The sequence below is a fragment of the Mastomys coucha genome, unplaced genomic scaffold, assembly GCF_008632895.1.
Source record: "Mastomys coucha isolate ucsf_1 unplaced genomic scaffold, UCSF_Mcou_1 pScaffold5, whole genome shotgun sequence".
In the NCBI taxonomy this organism is placed as follows: domain Eukaryota; kingdom Metazoa; phylum Chordata; class Mammalia; order Rodentia; family Muridae; genus Mastomys; species Mastomys coucha.
Window position 1 is genome coordinate 9,083,538 of NW_022196911.1, and position 19,345 is coordinate 9,102,882.

The following is a 19,345-nucleotide window of genomic DNA, read 5'->3' on the forward strand; positions in this document are numbered from 1 at the left end:
AAGCAATTAAATATTTTATGAAAGGTGCTACAGACAGAATAGAGAGGAGACAGGGGGCAGACAATCTATACAATAAAATAGTAAATTTTATTGTTATTGGAGCTAAATTTGGAATAGAAGTGGGGAGTCCAGATATAGGAGGCTCAAAGAACTTATGGTGTTCCCCAAGGAATATTACAGGCAACTATCATGAGTGCAAACAAAGAGAGACTTCAAAAACAAAAGGAAGAATCACATGTGAGGGAACTCCCAAGAGAATGACAGCAGGCTTCTCAGTGACATCATCCAGTGACATCATCCAGTGACATCATCCAGTGACATCATCTAGCCCAGAAGAAAATGACTTTCCACATTCCTAAAAGAAACAAACAAATGACAACCAAGGATAGTATACTTGGGCTGGAAAGATGGCTCAGTGGTTAAAAGCACTTACTCTTCTGGATTTAGAAAATTTTAAACTGCTTGAAATAAATAAAAATGGAAATACAATGTACTAAACCCTTTTGAGATAGATCAAAAGCTGAACTAAGAGAGAAGGCTTTCAGAACTGAACATGTGCATCTGAAACAGAGGAAAACTTCAGATAAAGAAGCCAGTGATGTAAACCAAGGAGCCAGAAAAACCAAGAACCAACCAAACCTAAACTCAGCAGGAGAGAAGCAAAGGTGAGGGAAAAAAGAAACAAAATAAAGAGAATATGAAAGGCGAATGAAACAAAACTGGTTCTGTTTTTTGTTTTATAAAACAAGATGATGTTTAGCTACAGGAACTGAGCAAAGCAGAGAGAAGACCAACATAATAATTAAAAGCAGGAAGAAAAAAACGAGACACTTAACCCAATGCTATAGACACAAAAGGTCATTAGGGCTGATAGGAAGAACGAGATGCCAACATCTTGGACAACCAGGAAGAAATGCTGGTATGTGTAACCTACCAAGAGTGAACCATAAAAACACAGCAAATCTGAAAAAAAAAACAACAATGAATTTCAAGAGTGTGCCAATGACACAAAGTCTCCTGAGGAAGAAAAGTTTCAGACCAAGTGCTGCACTGTGGAAGCATTTGTCAAATCTTTAAAGAACTAACACTATTTTCTTTCCCTCAAATTACAACAGACAATAAAGAAAGAGAGAGGGAGAGAGAAAGAGAGAGAGAGAGGGAGAGAGAGAGAGAAGAAACTACAGACCAATATCACCTATGAAAATTCTTGATAAAACAATAGCTAATGGGGCTGGCAAAATGGCTCAGCGGGTAAGAGCACTGACTGTTCTTCCAAAGGTCCTGAGTTCAAATCCCAGCAACCACATGGTGGCTCACAACCATCTGTAATAGGATCTGATGCCTTCTTCTGGTGTGTCTGACAGCCACAGTGTACTCATATACATAAAATAAATAAATATTTAAAAAAAATAGCTAACGAAAAATATCAATATAAGATCTAAAAGACTATATACCATGACTGAATGAGTTTCACCTCAGAAATGCAAGGATAGTTTAGCATATACAAATCTATAAATGTAATACACCACATCAATAGAATGAAGGTCACAGAAACTTATGGTCATCTCAAATAGGTACAAAAAAAGCATTTGATGCAATCTAATACCACTTCATGATTAAACTGTCTCCACCCCAATTATATATAGAAGGAATGTGCCTTAGCGAAACAAATAACCCACAGCCAACAACTTAGTTAATGCTGAAATTCCTTCTTCTGGGACAAGAACAGGTAAACAGTCTATACACTCCAACTTAGCACTGGAAGTCCTACCTGAGGCAGCAAGATAAAGAATAAAGAGCTATAAAAGGAGGAGCTAATTATCCCTGTTCACAGATGGCATGATTTTAGATACAGAGGAAAACTAAAGGTTCCACCAAAACCTAACAAAACAAAGCACATCGTCAGACTGATAAAGAAATTCAATACAGATGTAAGATACAAAGTCAAAGCCAGGCAGTGGTGGCACACGCCTTTAATCCCAGCACTTGGGAGGCAGAGGCAGGCAGATTTCTGAGTTCGAGGCCAGCCTGGTCTACAGAGTGAGTTCCAGGACAGCCAGGGCTACACAGAGAAACCCTGTCTCAATAAACCAAAAAGATACAAAGTCAACACACAAAAACCAGCAGCATTTCCCATCAATACTAAAACAGCTGGGAGATAAAGCGGGAAGCAGTGTCACGCAAAAGAGCCCCAAATCAGAAGACACTTAAGAGCAAGCTTAACCAAGGAATTAAGTGATCTCAACAGTAAAGACTACAAGACACTGAAAAAAAAAAAATTAAAGGGGTTGGGGCTGATGACACACCTCAGTGAACGGTGCTTATGTGGCATGTCAGAAACCTTCATTCAACACCACCAAGAAGAAAATAAAAGCTAAATAGGGGATGGAACACACACACTTGTGTGCATACACGGAGAAAGGCATTCTAATTTCCAAGAGAGAACTCACATTGTTAAAATTTCCATACTACCCAAACAGAATCTACAGATTTAATATAGCCCCTAACAAATACCAGAGCCACTCTTCTTAGAAATAGAATACAAACAAACAAACAAAAAAAAAACTCTGTTAAAATTTGTATGGAACCACAAGAGACTTGGTAGCCAACACAATCGGGAGTAAAGGAAGGGACAGAGCCTGGGGCATAACACCTGCCTTTGAACACTCCACAAAGCCACTGGAACCAAAGCAGAATGGTATGGTACAGGCAAAAGAGAGACTCATAAGCCAATGGGAACAGAACAGAGAGCCAGGGAATAAAAACAGTATTTATAGCCACTGACTCGCAACCAAGGCATGCATCAGAGAAAACAGTCTCCTAGATGCAGGGCATTTGGAAACTAGGGTGTCCAGATGCAGAATACCGAAACCAGCACCTGTCTCCCCATGTGAGAAATCACCTTGGACCAGAGGCTTAAATGGAATACCAGAAACTATAAAATTACTAGAAGAAAGCAGGGAGGAAAGGTTTTATGACATGGGTCTCCAGGCAAGGAACACACACATCAAAAGCAGAATTTGGAAATGGTCTTGTGTCAAGCTTAAAAGCTTCTATACGAAGGTATACTCAGAGAGGCAGAGTAACAGCCAGTGTCTGATAACACAGGAGGATTAGCACAAGGAAGATTAATTATGTGCTGTGTGATTGTATAGTATGTAGATAGGATCTTAAATGTTCCCAGCCCAAAGGAAGAAACCAAGTGTGAAATGATGCAGGTGCCTGCCAGCCTGCTTTGTATATGTGTATCAGATACTGTATATACCTTATAAATAAACACGATCATTGTGTTAATTAAAAATGCATAGTACTGGATAAATGGCTCAGCTGTCAAGAAAGTAAACTCCAGCTCTTGCAGAGGACTGGAGTTCGGTTTCCAGCACCCATGTCAGAAGGCTCACAGCCACCTGTAACTCCACTTCAGGGGAATCCAATAGCCTCTTCTGTCCTCCGTGGGTATTGGTACTCACATGCACACACACACACACACACACACACACACACACACACACACACACACTGAAAAAAATCACAAAAATAAAGTTTACAAGTTAAGACTGTAAAGCTGGGTGTGATAACACGTGGCTGGAGTCCCAACACTCAAAAGGCAGGGAAGGAGTATTTCCAAGTTCAAAGCTGGATTGACCTATATAGCGACACCCTGTCTTGAAAATCAAACCAAAACAAAACAAATCTGTAGAGGACTTGCTGCTTTAAGAAGCACTTTTAAGTTTAATTGGAACGTTCTTTGTTTCAGAAAGACAATATATTTGTCTCTTTGTCATAATCTAAGGTCACAGAGATATTTTCACTGCTTAGTTTGAATGAAAAAGGCTCTATCTTGAATATATTTCCAGCCACATGTGGAACTGATAGTGGAGCAGTACTTTCTGCTTTAGGGAAAAATTATAAACTTCATCTTTATTGACAGCAAAACTCAACCGCTAGATGTTGCAACAACACACTGATGCCTCGCTTTCAATTGTAGAAGCTTTGGCCAAATGAGTTACATTTCAGACAGCTTAGCAACACAACACACACAAGCATGCACACACACACAGAGGTGAAGCAAGCTAAGGTTTGATAGATCATGGGAGCAGCAGTTTCCTGGCTAGACTACTGTACTCCAATGATCTGATCTTGGCTGTCAACTTGAATAAATCTGGAATTCACTAAAAACCTAAGCAGCAGGACACACCTGAGAGACATTTGTCATTATTTGTGCATGTATGTGTGTGTGTGTATATATACATATGTATATATGTATATATATGGATATATATGCATACATACACACCTATGTACATGTGAGTGTGTATATGTATATATACACATATATATATATACATGTTATCATGCCCAGCTTTATAGTCTTAACTTGTAAACTTTATTTTTGTGATTTTTTTCAGTGTGTATGTGTGTGTGTGTGTGTGTGTGTGTGTGTGTGTGTGTACACTCACATGTAGATAGGTGTGTATGTACATATACATATTCACGCACTCTATCAGTTCTGTTCCTCGGGGATCCTGACAAACACAGCTACCATGCAGGTGGTGAGCACAAGGTGCTTGGGAATAGTCAAGTCTAACCCTTTTCCCCTTACATCACCCTGTAGGCAATTTAGGGTTTCACTGCTTTGTCTCTTAGAACTGCATATATGTCTATGATGATCACAAAATAAGACAAGGGAAAAAATACAAGGAAGAGAGCAACATAGTATGTTGCCATTTAGTTTTCAAAGATACAGATGTACCTGACTCCCAGCACCCCAAAGCAAAGCAAACCAAAATTGCATGTGAATTGTATGCATCTACCTACAGACAGAGAGAGAACATGCTGTACTGCATGTGAATTATATGTATCTCCCCACACACCCAGAGAAAGCACACTGTGCTCCGGTATACACCGGCCATAGATTCAGGATAACTAAGCAAGAATGAACCGCTCCCTCCTGAGAAGGAAATCGGGAGGAGCAGCTATATAGAAGGCATATTTGCTGTTCCCAGTTCGTCCTTCATGGCTTCTCAGCTTTGTGCTATTGGCATTTCTCACTGGCAGGATTTTTTGTTTTGTTTTGGTTTGGTTTGGTTTTTTTTGTAGAGTAGGGAAAAAATGGGCATTTCAAATCTAAAGCAAACAAGAGTGAGAGACAGCAGGCCAGCTTAGGTGTGCTGACCAGCGTGCCAGCCTAGCAAGTGCCCGTGAGGAGCCAGGAGCTGAGCCTCCCATCTGGGTTAAAACCAAGAGTGAAGGGCATGGATCTTACGGCTAGAGACGCAGTAGCAGAGTCTGGCATTGATCTTGCGGAACAGCTGCTTGTTGATGGGCCAGATGACCAGCGTGCACAGCTGGATGGCGTTGACAATGAGCCCTGAAGCGATGAATACGTAGCAGAAGACCAGGTGACACAGAAACTGGGACTTCAGCAGCCCGATGAGGTCCATGGTGTGGGGATTCTCAAAGGAGAGAAATCTGTATGGTGGGATAGTTCCAGAAGGGAGAAAGATTCGGGGCTCAGGAAAGTGTCTGAAACACACAAATGTTATTATACATTAGCAAAGGTATGCTGCACTTTATATGAGAGAGAATGTATCTACAAGATGAATATACACTGGAAGTTAAAAGTTGACTAAGCTTTATTTGTAGGTATCGATTCAGTAGGTCTTCCTGCTGAGCACAGTCTAGACCCTGTTAGAACAATTTTCCCTTAATCCCCCCCAGCAGCTTCTGGGATCTTACCTTTATAACAGGCAAGGAACTAGGCCTGGAAAAGTGAACCACTTGGACCAAGGTCTTCCAAGTTGCCATTCAAACCATAGCCAATGTGGCATAAATTACCAGGCTCACAGTGAGTGGACACACACATACACACACATACATATGCATATCTGTTTATATATACATTATGTATATATGCACATATACACACATGAATACATATATGTGTGTGTGTGTGTGTGTGTGTGTGTGTGTGTGTTGTGGTTTGAATATGCTTGGCCTATGGGAAGTGGGACTTCCCATAGGGGTGTGGCCTTGTTAGAGGAAGTGTTTCACTGTTGGTGGGCTTTGAGGACTCAGTAGTGCTCAAGCTCCGCCCAGCAGGAAGAGAGCCTCCTCTTACCTATCTTAGGAAGAGGGTCTCTTCCTGGTTGCCTTTGGATCAAAATGTAGACCTCTCAGCTCCTTCTCCAGTAGCATATATGTCTGCCTGGATGCTGCCATGCTTCCCACCATGATGATAATGGACTGAGCCTCTGAAACTGTATAAGCCAGCCCCAATTAAATGTTGTCATTTATAAAAGTTGCCTTGGTCATGGTGTCTGTTCACAGCAATGAAACCCTAAGACACACACACACACACATATATATATATATATATATGTATATATATATATATATATATATATATATGCATACATATATATTCATGTATATATCATATATATATCATATCTATGAATATATATGTACATCATGTATATATAATATACATTTGTAGAAGGACTTAATGAATGGATGGATTCAATGGCCGGTCTGCGAGTTATCAATGAGCCAGAGTACAGAGGCCAGAAAACTATTCTAGAACACCAGAGATACGTGCACCCAACCCATAACAGCTGTTAAATCAGAAACTCAGCCCGCACAGAGAGGTCAGACTCATGGTGCCACTAACCAGTTTCCAGATCTGGAACAGGGAATGAAATGACCTCACAGTTCAGCAGAGGGCCTCTGAAGAAAGAGTGGAAGGCCGTTTGCTTTTCCTGGGAGCCAGGACGACTGAAGACCACCAAGGAAAGCCTCGAGCTAAAGGACAACCTTTCTCTTAGATGGCAGAGGTTAGAATTGTTATAATTTGTCATAATGACTGATCTGTGTAGGTCCCCATCTATTAGCTTGTCCTAGGCACCCATGAATCTCACAACTTGAGGCTTTTATTTTTAGACAGAGTCTCATGTACCCCAGGCTGGCTTCAAACTTGCTGTGTAGCCAAGAGTGATGATGACCCTGAACTTCTGATCCTCCTGCTTCTTACCTCATGAATGCTGAGGTTACAGGTATGTGTCACAACACCAGACTTATGCAGTTCTGGGGATAGAACCCAGGGCTTCAGGTATGTTAGGCAAGTACTCTACCCACTGAACCATTTTTCAGAGCAAGGAATGGGGCAGTTCCTAGGCTGTGTGACTTACATAAGATCATGGCAATCTATAGTTGGTTCACCCTCTCTCCTCTGCACCAGTCGGGGCTGCACATAGGCTTGGGGGATGGGGTGGCTCACTCAGGCTCAGAACTCTTTTCTGCAAACCAGCTCACAAGTTTCCCAGAGGGCAAAAGAAGTTCAGAGTCACAAAGAGCACTCAGTGAGGAGATGGAAGCTGGGACTCCATCCTGAGAGACCTGGGCTGGCTTTAAGATGGTTTTGACAGCCAGGCAGTGGTGGTACACGCCTTTAATCCCAGCACTCAGAAGGCAGATGCATGCAGGTGGACTTCTATGAGTTTGAAGTCAGCCTGGTCTACTTAGTGAGTTCCAGGGCAGCCAGGGCTACACTGAGAAAAACCCTGTCTCAAAAAAACCCAAAACAACAACGACCAAATACAAACAAACAAACCCAACAACAGAAGCCACGGTCTTGACAATGAGGAAGGGTAGGGAAGGTTCGCCGATGCTTGCTAGGGATTTCACGGAGGTGCCTGCAATCCTGTGCACTGCCTACACCTTTCTGGAAAGAGAGAAACGTACAGAGAGAGCTGGTCCAATCTCTTAGCAGTCAGCTTGACATAGCAGACATCTATCCTCGGTGTCACAGGAGCTGTGGTCTGGCTGTCTGGGTTGTAATCTGTAATTGGCACACCTTGGCCCCTCCCACACTTTGCTCCCAGTCATTTCTAGCCTATGAAAACTCCCAACATGGTTTCAACACACCCAGTCTCTCTTTCTCTATATAACTACAGCATGGAACTGGCAGTTTGCTCCCCTTAAACTTGACTTTAGTGGCCACATATACAGGGCATCTACATAGCCTACAGCCTGGCAATACCAACAGTTAGTAACTTAGTCGCTGTTCCTGCACCAGCTTCAAAACAATCTGGCTACCCTTGGGTCCCAGGGGTCTAACATTTGTCAACATTTGACAAACCCTTTGCCTTTCAGACTGGACACTCAGAAAAGGAAGTCAGCTGGTAAGTGGCAGGTGGGGATTAGATGCTGCCTTCCTTAATGGGTTTGTAGGTGAGAAAGAGAAATTTAAGTTTTCTTTTCCCACTGTTAAGTTCCAAGGACTGTTACATCTTTGCTGGCACACTAGCTGGTGTCCAATATGGTGTTGGTGAGGTTAAGGGTGGTCATGCATGTAGTTAAGTCATAGAGGATCGTAGAGGCCTTAGTTTCTTTTGGTTGGGTTGTTAATAGCCAGGGTGTCCATATAGACTTGGGGGCTTCCTTGGTAGCTTGGATTTAAAGCTATGATCCACCACCTTGGCTACTCCATTTTAGTCAAAATTCTAAGGGAGATAATTTTTTTTTTTTTTTTTTTTTTTTTTTTTTTTTTTTTTTTTTTTTACCTCTATGGAACTTAAGCTGACTTCCATAGTCTGGACAAGGTTTATTCAACAAAGACATGTTCTAGATGCTTGGAGCTCAGTGTGGGGTATGGTGGAAGGTGGCAAGGTCACAGGGGAACTGCCCTTGGAAGAGAGTAATTCGGATCTCACAGAATAGGCTAGTTCTCTGGAGAGTTCTTGCTCTCTGGTTTCCTGTCTTCACCGGTGAACTTTGAGGATTACGTCATCCCTGCCTGTCATCCCCGCTGCAAGGCCTGCACCAAAGCCAAGAAGACGTAAGCAGCATGCTCTGAGACCTCAAAATTAAGTAAAACCTCTTTTGTTGACACATAAACCAGCTTCTAGTATTGGATTATAGCCATGAAAAATGAGCTAACACAGAGTTTATCAAGCTTATATGTAAAACAAAAGCAAAAATAAATAGGGAATCACCTGAAGAACCAGGTGAAAGGTGATCAGGGTTTGTTAAATCAGTTCACTAACTTTTAGTCTTAGAGTTCATATGAGAGAGAGAGAGAGAGAAAAAGAGAGAGAGAGAGAGAGAGAGAGAGAGAGAGAGAGAGAAAGAGAGAGAAAGAGAGAGAAATCATTTAGAGAGGTGGGAAAAGATGGTATGAATGTTAATTCCAGATATAGCTTGGGGGACCAGCCATTCTGAATTAAGAAGAGCTTTCTCTTCTTCTTCTTCTTCTTCTTCTTCTTCTTCTTCTTCTTCTTCTTCTTCTTCTTCTTCTTCTTCTTCTTCTTCTTCTTCTTCTTCTTCTTCTTCTTCTTCTTCTTCTTCTTCTTCTTCTTCTTCTTCTTCTTCTTCTTCTTCTTCTTCTTCTTCTTCCTCTTCTTCTTCTTCTTCTTCTTCTTCTTCTTCTTCTTCTTCTTCTTCTTCTTCTTCTTCTTCTTCTTCTTCTTCTCCTTCTTCTTCTTCTCCTTCTCCTTCTTCTTCTTTTGGTTTTGGTTCTGGTTTTTTTGAGACAGGGTTTCTCTGTATAGCCCTGGCTGTCCTGGAACTCACTCTGTAGACCAGGCTGGCCTCGAACTCAGAAATCCACCTGCCTCTGCCTTCCAAGTGCTGGGATTAAAGGTGTGCACCACCACCGCCTGGCGAGCTTTCTCTTCTAATGTGGCAATTAGCCAATATTGCAGCAAGCTGAGATAAGATGGTATAAATATCTGAGCAGAGATGAAAATAGCTAGGGAGAAAACATTGCAAAATTCTTTGCTTATTTTTTTTTCAGCTTGGAAGCCCTTAGAATGTTGTGTGGACAATCATTCCATCAAAGCCACTGTAATAATGTATCATCATATGAGGAAAAGGCAGGACAAATCATATATTATTTCTGAGAATATCCAAGCAGTAAAGTTATGGAATTCAGAGATCAACATATAACTGTGAAGCTATTTTTAAGTTCTAACTTTGTAAGTAAAGAAAAATGCTCCCTGACCCCTTTCTCCTCTCTGACTTCCCCTCTCTCCACATGTCCATGGATGGCCTGGCCTCTTCTCCTCCTCCTCTTTCTCCTCTCCCTCCTCTTGCCCCTCCTACTTCTTCTTCTTATGGCTGGTACCTCAGGGCGAAGAGGTGCCTCAGCATAGGTCTGCAGAGGTACCCCCTTCCACTTCACCGTACCTCTATCAAATATATCCTTGACTCTTTTTCTTTTCTTTTCTTTTTATAAAACACAAGATTCCCTTCTCAGCCATCAGTTTCCCAAGCATGAGTCAGTTATGAGAAGAGAGATGATAGATGATGGATAGATAGATAGATAGATAGATAGATAGATAGATAGATAGATAGATGGATGGATAGATAGATAGAATCACAATAGATAAATAATTTATAAATCAAGATTGGTAGATATAGGGCAAGATGGCTCAGTGGGTAAGAGCACTGAATGCTCTTCCAAAGGTCCAGAGTTCAAACCCAGCAACCACATGGTGGCTCACAACCACCCGTAATGAGATCTGACGCCCTTCTCTAGTGTGTCTGAAGATAGCAACAGTGTACTTGCATATAATAATAAATAAATCTTTAAAAAAAAATTGTTAGATATAGAATGATGATAGGTGATAGTAGTAGATAAATGAAAGGTGATAGAGAGTAAATAGATAAATGAATAGATATATAGATGATAGGTAATAGAGATGACAGAGATAGATAGATAGGTAATAGATAGATAGATAGATAGATAGATAGATAGATAGATAGATAGATAGATAGATAGACAGACAGACAAACAGGTAGGAAGAAATAGATTGAACTCACCTCTGCCTCTATGGTTCATCCTCAGCCATCCATTCATTAACGGTAGGTAGCTTGACTGGTGGAAGAGTCATGGCTTAAACCTATATTTTACTGGTTTGTCTGCCATGAGAATGAGACCTAGCTCATGGGAACAGAACTTGATTGACCCCTGACCCAGCTCTTGAAGGTTAATGGCCAGTGACAAGTGTGTAGGGGAAAGGGGAAAGGTCTACCTGTCTGTGATGGAGGAAATGCATGCTGCTTACCAAGAAGAAAGAAAGGAGGGATCATGCAGCAATCAGTGACAAGGGAAATGTTGGACTGTAAAGGAGCTGGGGCCACAGTGGTGAGCGTTCAGGGCACCAGAGACCAGTATCTGAGCCTGGAAGCTCAGACACAAGTCCGAGCTCAGCCACTCCTCTGTGAAATCAGAATGGTACCCTCTAATCCAGGCACTTGTGAGGGCCGAAGAGAACAGCACCTCTCAGATACTCGCCTGAGGCCTATGAGGAGGAGGCTCTCTCACTTCCGAGCACACATGCAGAGGAGGAGGGAGCAGCTGAGAGACAGAAGAAGGTCGTTACTGGGGAAGCTGTGGGCTGGGGATGGGCTGTCTTCCTCCTTATTGTTTATTTAGATGCTGGCGTGTCTCCTCAGTGTGACTCGAAGCAGGTCCTGATAACCATCCCTCTCACACTTTCCCTCTCATCTGTGCTTCCCGGTAGCACTTGGGATGGGTGATGATGTACCTCAGAAACTCAAATGACCAGGCTGGTGAGATAGCACTTGCTGTTCCCACAGAGGGCCTGGCTCAATTCCCAGCACACACATTGTGGCTCACAAGCATCTGTAACTCCCATTCTAAAGATTCTGACACTCTGTTCTGTTCTGTGGGTACTGTATGCACATGACGTGTATACACACATACAAGCATGCACACACAAATTCACACACATGCATGTGCGTGTACGTGCACACACACATACACATACACACAGGCAAAACACCCAGGCACATAAAATAAAAGTAAATAAAATTTAATAAACTTTACATGACTTCATCTCCTTCATGAGCTGCTAACCTTACGTTAAAGTACAATGCAGCAGAAAGTACCAAATCGCTGGATTCCTCAGGTAGCATGTTTAACATGAAGCTTCCAGGCACTGAGCTACACAAGTGCCCATTCGTGCGCTCACATGCACATGCACATGTGCACACAAACTCACACTCACACACTTACACACGCATGGCCTTCATACTCTTGACAAGGGTTATGGATGCGAATTAAAGGAGATAGTTTCATTTGCTGAGGGCCTACATTAATGAAGAAACAGGGAGCTTCTACCCAGGAGAGTCTGAACTGTGCTAATCTCTAAACATAGACGCAGCCTAAACAACTAGGGGACCTACGCACTATGCCTCACCTATGGATCTGCAGCTGTGAAGAAGGTATGAAGACAGCCACACTCAGGAAGAGAGGCCGAGTGTAAAATGGGGTTAGGGGATATGTTTCATCTTTAAGTCATCTATCTGTCTATCTATCTATCTATCTATCCCAGCACATGGGAGGCAGAGGCAAGTGGATTTGTGAGTTCAAGGGCCAGCCTGGTCTACTGAGCAAGTTCCAGGACAACAAGAATTACACAGAGAAACCCTGTCTTGAAAACAAAAAAAAAAATAAAATAAAACAAAAATTGCTGAATTTTTCCAAGCCAACTTAGCACCATCTAAGAACCTGGAGTCTCCAAATGCAGCACAGTGTCCAAAACACACACAGAGGGAACACAGAAACTGAAGGCTACATTCCAAACAAAGCTTGCTTGTCTGTTAACTATAATGCCCCATTCTGAAGGAACTGAGGCACAGTGGGACTTCTATGGCAGGACAAACCTACTCGGCTTCTTTGCAAGCAAGCACAAGGCAGGGCCCTAAGCATCTTCTCACCGCTTGACTGATCAATGAGACCAACCACTCGTGATTCAACTCAAGGAGAAGATTAATTTTCCTATAGCAGATATCTAGGGAAAGGATCCATTTTCACTATATTAAATGGCAAGAGTATAGAATTATATATAATCACAATTCTGAAATCACATATAGAAAGAACACTGAAGGCCTAGCCAGAATGTTAACAGCAGATGTCTTTATATAGATACACAATGTACCCCATATATCTGTACTCACATAGTACACGAGTGTATACATCAGACACACATGCACAAACATACCTCACATCCCACATATGTGCACATGCTCATCCCCACCCCCCCCACACACACACACCATAATCTCAAACGCCAGCCTTCCTGGAGCCTGGCCCGAGGTAACCACCTCAGGAAGAAATGGGCACAGGTAAGTCCCCAGATGCTTTCCAAACCCTCTCGTAACACCCACCTACAGAGAAGGTCCTCAAGGAGACCCAAGTGACCAGAAAAAGGAGAGCAAGCACAGCTTTGGGGGCTGGCAATGATGGTCGCAGCTAAAGAGGGGACAGTTGACAAATCCAGTTTCTAGGTAGGTCAGTATCTGTGGTCCGTGGGGCAGAGGACAGCCAGGGACAATGGGGAGGAGACTGGTGTCGGCCTGAGAGGAATGAGTGAAGCTGTTTTGGGGTATAGAACATTCTGACCCCTGGGTACACTTGAGCTGGATGAATTTAGCCATTCTGTACAAAGACGGCAAGAAACGTGTGCAACCCCAAGCAAGCCACCTAACACATAGCCCTGACAAACAGGCTAAGTTTAGGTTCGAGAGTCTCTGTAGCAATGTTGGCCTAAGTCCCAAAACAAAACCAGAGAGAAAGTGTTCTAGACTGAATTTAACCGTCCACAGGACCATCTTGAAGCAAAATATTCTTCAATTAAAATATCATCATTGTCTAATGGTTTGGCAGATGCTTATGTAAAATTAGCTTATTTTAAAGTTTCATAGAACAGGACTCTGTCCAAGTTCTCTGTATGGTACGCGATGTCCATTTAAGAATGCCAAACCCTAGAGCCCATGAATCACTCTGGACTTCATCATGTCCTCTAATGAACAGCCCTTCATCCTTCTCCAGAATCTAATTACAGGGCAGTGAAAACCTAAGACACAGAAAATATACCTCTATGTTTATATTTAATAGTTCTGAGCAGCTTACAGGAGAAAAATAAATATGCAGAGCTTTATATCCAAGGAAACGAAAAACTCAGAAAAATAGATGAGTAACAGGAGAAAAAATACAGACAGAAATATTGCTTTTCTTTTATTGAAGGGACATGGTGGGGGCAGGATGGGAAGGAAAGGAGAAGAAAGGGAAGGAGAAAAGGGAGGGAGGTAGAGAGAGAAGGAGGGGAGGGGAGAGGGAGAGGGAAAGAGGAAGATGGGGAGAGGGAGAGAAGGCAGACAGATGGGGGGAGAAAGAGAGAGACAGAGACAGAGAGAGAGACAGAGAGAGAGAGACAGAGAGAGAGAGACAGAGAGAGAGAGAGACAGAGAGAGAGAGAGACAGAGAGAGAGAATATGAATATACATGTGGAGGTCAGAGGATGAGTTTGTGAGACAATTTTCCATCCTTTAATATGGGTTCTGGGGATGGTCAAGTTGGTCAGGTTTGTATGACAATCACCTCTATATGCTAACTACCCCTTAGACCCTTTCTCACTCTCTCTTCTCCCTCCCTCTTCTTTCTTTCCTCCCTCCCTCCCTCCCTCCCTCCCTCCCTTCCTCCCTCCCTTCCTCTCTCTGTCTCTTTCTTTCTTTTGAGGCAGGGTCTCACACCACATCCAAGAACTCACTAAGTAGTGCCTGACCGGCTCCAAGCATAGAGAATCTTCATGTCTCAGCCTCCCTGGGCAGGAATTACAGCTGCACAGCAGCAGGTAAAGAAAACACGGTTAAACATTCTCTGGCCAACTTCTCATGGTGAAACATCGCAGCTCTCAAGAAGAGCCAGTGGGGTCTGTTGGGTACAACAAATGATTCACGCTCTGTCATTGTCACACAGGCCCACCAGGGGAGCAGCATCCTCTGAGTGCATATAGACAGATTTCCATAGACTAGCTGAAGGTAAAATGAGGGGAGGGGCAGATGGGGAGCCACGTTTGGACCAGGCCTCGTGCTTTTAATTACTGCAACACTCCCTTTAAATAAAGAGGCCCCAGATGGTAACCTCACCACGAACATCTTCAACATCACAGGACCCCCCTCCACCATGAGCATCTTCAGCACCCCAGATCTCCATCACTTGGTCCCATGTCTGAGATGGGTTGATGGTGAGTTTTTGAGCTATTGTCCTTGCCATTCAGTCTCAGAGCACCCCAGACATGCCGTCCTTCCAGGCAGGATGCTCACGGTCTTCAATCACAACCCTGCTCTCCCCATGTCACCGAGCACTTGAGGGTGCTGACCACAATGTTTACACCCAGCCTGGGGAAGCCAGTTGGCTGGTCTCATCGCCAACAGCTATTTTAAAAGATGCCCAATTAAAAGTATAAAATACACAGTGTCTGGGACCTGTGGAGGCCAGATGTCTGTGTCTGAATACACCTGCCTTATTTTCCCAGATAGAGTCATGCACTGAGCCAGAAGCCCCTGCTTAGCTAGACTGGCTAGCTAGTGAGACCCCGGATTCTTCCTTCTCCAACCTCCTGAATCTAGGGTTATAGGCACGTGCTACCATGTCCACTTTTAGATATGGATGCTGAACTCAGGTTCTTTACCCACTGAGCCAACTCGCAAGCCTGGGCAGCATGTATATTTTAAAAGTATGTGGAGTTCATGAAAGATTGGAGAAAAAAAAGTAGGTTCCCATAGCATAAAACCAAAAACCTGAAATTTAGAAAGGAAAATTCACCTTCTAAATGGATGGGCGTTTCCTTGTTTCTGCCTTGCAAGAGATGATTGTTTGAAATACTGAAGGGGAAGCAGCACAAATATTGAACTTGAACTGTATGTGGGCATGATCTTCATGACAACCACCATGTAGCAGTGACCTTAGTTGGAAGGTCCTAAGCCTGCCATGGTGGGAACATGAAGGAGGCTGAGGAACATGAAAGGTAGAATCACATCCTCCACTGGGAGCCATCAAAGTGAGAAAGTGGCCTGACCACCCCGTCTCAGGGTCTAGAGAAGTAGCCATGAAGATGGTATCATTATTTGGTACTGAAAATGGAGCACTTGATTCACCTCACCACGGACCTTCATGTCTACCCGTGCTATCACTGAGATGCCATGATCCGGACTAGCAGCCTTGCTGGGGGTCACTGCTGTCCTTCCCACGAGGTCCTCCATACAGCTGCAGATAGGCACATTCCTGGAGTGCCACATCCGCTAATGGAGTTACAATCTTCAGCATCAGTGACAGACAGGACACACCCTAGCCTCACCCCTGCCATAGACAGCCTTCCTCTTTTCCTTCACCTCTGCCTCCCTATAACTCCCCAAATGGCTTAACTATAGGATAAGCATCCTTTGAAAATCTAAATACAAAATGCATCAAAGTCCCAACATCTCTCCAGGAATTGTTTCATGCACAGCATCATTAAAAGTATTGTATAAGATCACCTTCTGACTGTTTGCAAAGAACACGAGACACACAAGAATTTCAAGTTTAAGCCCGGCAGTGGTGGCACACAACTTTAATCCCAGCACTTGGGAGGCAGAGACAAGTGGATTTCTGAGTTTGAGGCCGGTCTGCTCTACAGAATGAGTTCCAGGACAGCCAGGGATATACAAAGAAACCCTGTCCCCCCCAAAAAAACCAAAACAACAAAAAAAGATTTTCAAGTTTAGACTTAGGTCCGATATCTGAGACATCCCATCATGTATATGCAAATATCTCCAAAACCAAAACTAAAATATAAATCAAAACTTTTGCCATCTCAGCCATTTCAGCCAAAGGATTATTTTTTTAATATTTATTTATTTATTATATATTAATATATTAAATATAATATTATAGTATATTATATATTCTTATATATTATATAATAGAATAGAATATATTGATTAATTAATATATTATTATAATGTATAATAATATAATTATATAATATTATATATTATTATAATATAAATTATTTTATATATTCTTATATATTAAAATATATAATGTATTAATAATATGTTTATTTATTATATTACAATCGATTACATTGTAGCTGTATCCAGACACTCCAGAAGAGGGTGTCAGATTTTATTACAGGTGGTTGTGAACCACCATGTGGTTGCTGGGATTTGAACTCAGGACCTTTAGAAAAGCAGTCGGTGCTCTTAACCACTGAGCCATCTCTCCAGCCCCAGCCAAAGGATTCTTAACTCAGATCTTTTTCTTACTAATCTTTCTTCTTGTGCCTCTGACCATCAGTTTGGCTTTGTAAGATTTTTCCTCGTCTTGTCCTAAAATTAGGACTTACGGAAAAATTCAAAACTTAGCTAGAAATTTCTGTGAATTTATTTTATCATATAGTATTTTTTAAAATGATTTTATTGTATGTGTGTGGGCATTTTGCCTCCATATATGTCTGTGCATCACATATGCCTGATATCCAAAGAGGTCAGAAGTTGGCTTCAGAAGGCCTGGAACTGGAGCTACAGACAGTTATGAGTGGTCACGTGGGTGCTGGGACTCAAACCCGGGTCTGCTGCAAGAGCAGCGAGAGCTCTTAAATGCTGAGCCATGTCTCTAGCCCATTTTTTATGACTATGGGGAAAGGCATTAACCATAATCCTTTCGGTTCTCTGTAATTTTTAAATCCAGACTCTAAGGCCAAACCCAGACATGCACGGCTGCTTTGTGATGCACAGGAAGACTGGACCCTGGGGGAGACAACCTCAGCCACCAGAGGTGGACAAACCCCTCTGTACCTTGTAAAGCTGGTGGGATTGCATGTTGCCTCTTTCTGAACCGGTCCCACCCATCCAGTCTGTCTGGGCCAAATACTCTATTAGGACTGCCATGTCACACAGGATAAAGCATCTGTGATCACATGGCGTGGCTGAAAACCAACAGGGATGGTCAACCATATATACATGTATACAGGGCCCAACTTCCAGCCCTATGGAGATCTTCTCAGACCTGAAGTAAAAAGAACCACAGCTCAGAGGCCTCAGAGCGGTGATGATATACCAGTTCCTAAGAGGAGCCCAGGATGGGTTTCTTAAGGTACACACTCATTCACTCACCACATAGGCAGGAGACACTGTACAAACCAATGGGCTTCGTGAAATGTCCCAGACAGCATTAAGAAGAGGTTTATTTTGAGTTGTGTGCTACCTGGGAGCCTAGGAATAGGCTCTGTGTAGGGATAAATAAGTGCCGGGAAGAAGTGAAAACCTAGAGTCAAGGCATGTGAATTTGACTCTTGGCCTTCTGCACCAAATCTTAGCTTCCTCACCCATCAGCAGAAAATACTGACCTCCCATGCCCTTAAGAGTAGTCCAGGCTGGGCAGAATCTCTGTGGGCAAACTGCAGATCCCCTATTCTAAGTCCTAGTTTCATGGCTCAGAAAATGAGGTACGGGGCCATTTGTCTACATGGCCCTCATGTTTGGGTTTGTGGAAATTAACTTGCGTTTGTCCTGGAGTGACAGATAACCAGACAAAGAATCAGAGGAAAGTTCAGTGATGGTTCCATGGTGACACGGGAGTTTGTCTTCAGTGGGTGACCCAGGGATGCTCTGTCCAGAAAGGCTGGTTCAGAGGGAATAGGCAGTTATCTCCTTTCTGCATCCCAGGTACCAGTAACTAGGCTCTTCTTCTCTCTCCCCGGCTCTGTCCATGAGGTGCCCTTGACTCCTGAATTCTTGGACAGACTGCCAGTACCAATCTTTATTTTCTGGTAAAGACAGTGGGGTCAGTGGGAAATCAATATAACTACCTTTAAAAAAAATATTTTTTTTGCTTTGATTTTCATATACAGGGATGTCAAATGAACCCAGGCCATTTCCCTGAGTAGAGTCTAGCATAATGGATCTGAAGAGTCTCACTAAATCACAAATGCACTTAGGTGCTTCTCTGACATGAATCATTTATTAGGGACAGAAATGCTGGCTGTGAGTGCCCAAAATAAGTTGACTTACAGTACCCTTGTTTCTAGACAGCTCTGAAACACAGCCACAAGCGTATCAAAGCACTCAGGTCTGAAAAATGCTTCGGGGTCACTGCGGACTGGCTGTTCCTCGAAAAGCTTCATTAATACCAATAGCGATGACAAAGCACGGAACAGGACTTTCACATTCCCTGCCCTTCCTTCAGTCCTACAGTTCAGGAGCCGTACAGATACTTCATGAAGTGGTGATGATATACCAGTTCCTAAGAGGAGCCCAGGATGGGTTTCTTAAGGTACACACTCATTCACTCACTCATTCATTTGTTCACTCATTGATAAGTTTATTCATTCTCAATACGTTGTCTGTCTTTGGAGTTTCATTCATTAAGTTAAAAAAAATTCATTGATAGAGATGTATGAAAGCATCCTGATGAAACACATTATTTTGTTTGCTACCTTCAAAAGAAATAAATCAGTAAAGCCAAATCAAACAAAATTCATCGCTTTGGGCC

The 19,345-nt window shown here is 42.7% G+C and overlaps 1 protein-coding gene across 2 annotated transcripts in view; it reads right to left on the bottom strand.

The window, feature by feature from the left end:
* The window catches only part of Agpat4 (1-acylglycerol-3-phosphate O-acyltransferase 4), a 113,140-nt gene that overhangs the window by 72,903 nt on the left and 20,892 nt on the right, over positions 1 to 19,345 (bottom strand). For both annotated transcript variants that reach the window (XM_031355061.1, XM_031355060.1), the window contains exon 2: positions 5,267 to 5,526. In XM_031355061.1, the coding sequence (XP_031210921.1) occupies positions 5,267 to 5,444 (178 nt within the window). In that variant the 5' untranslated portion in view covers positions 5,445 to 5,526. The remainder of the gene's footprint in view (positions 1 to 5,266; positions 5,527 to 19,345) is intronic.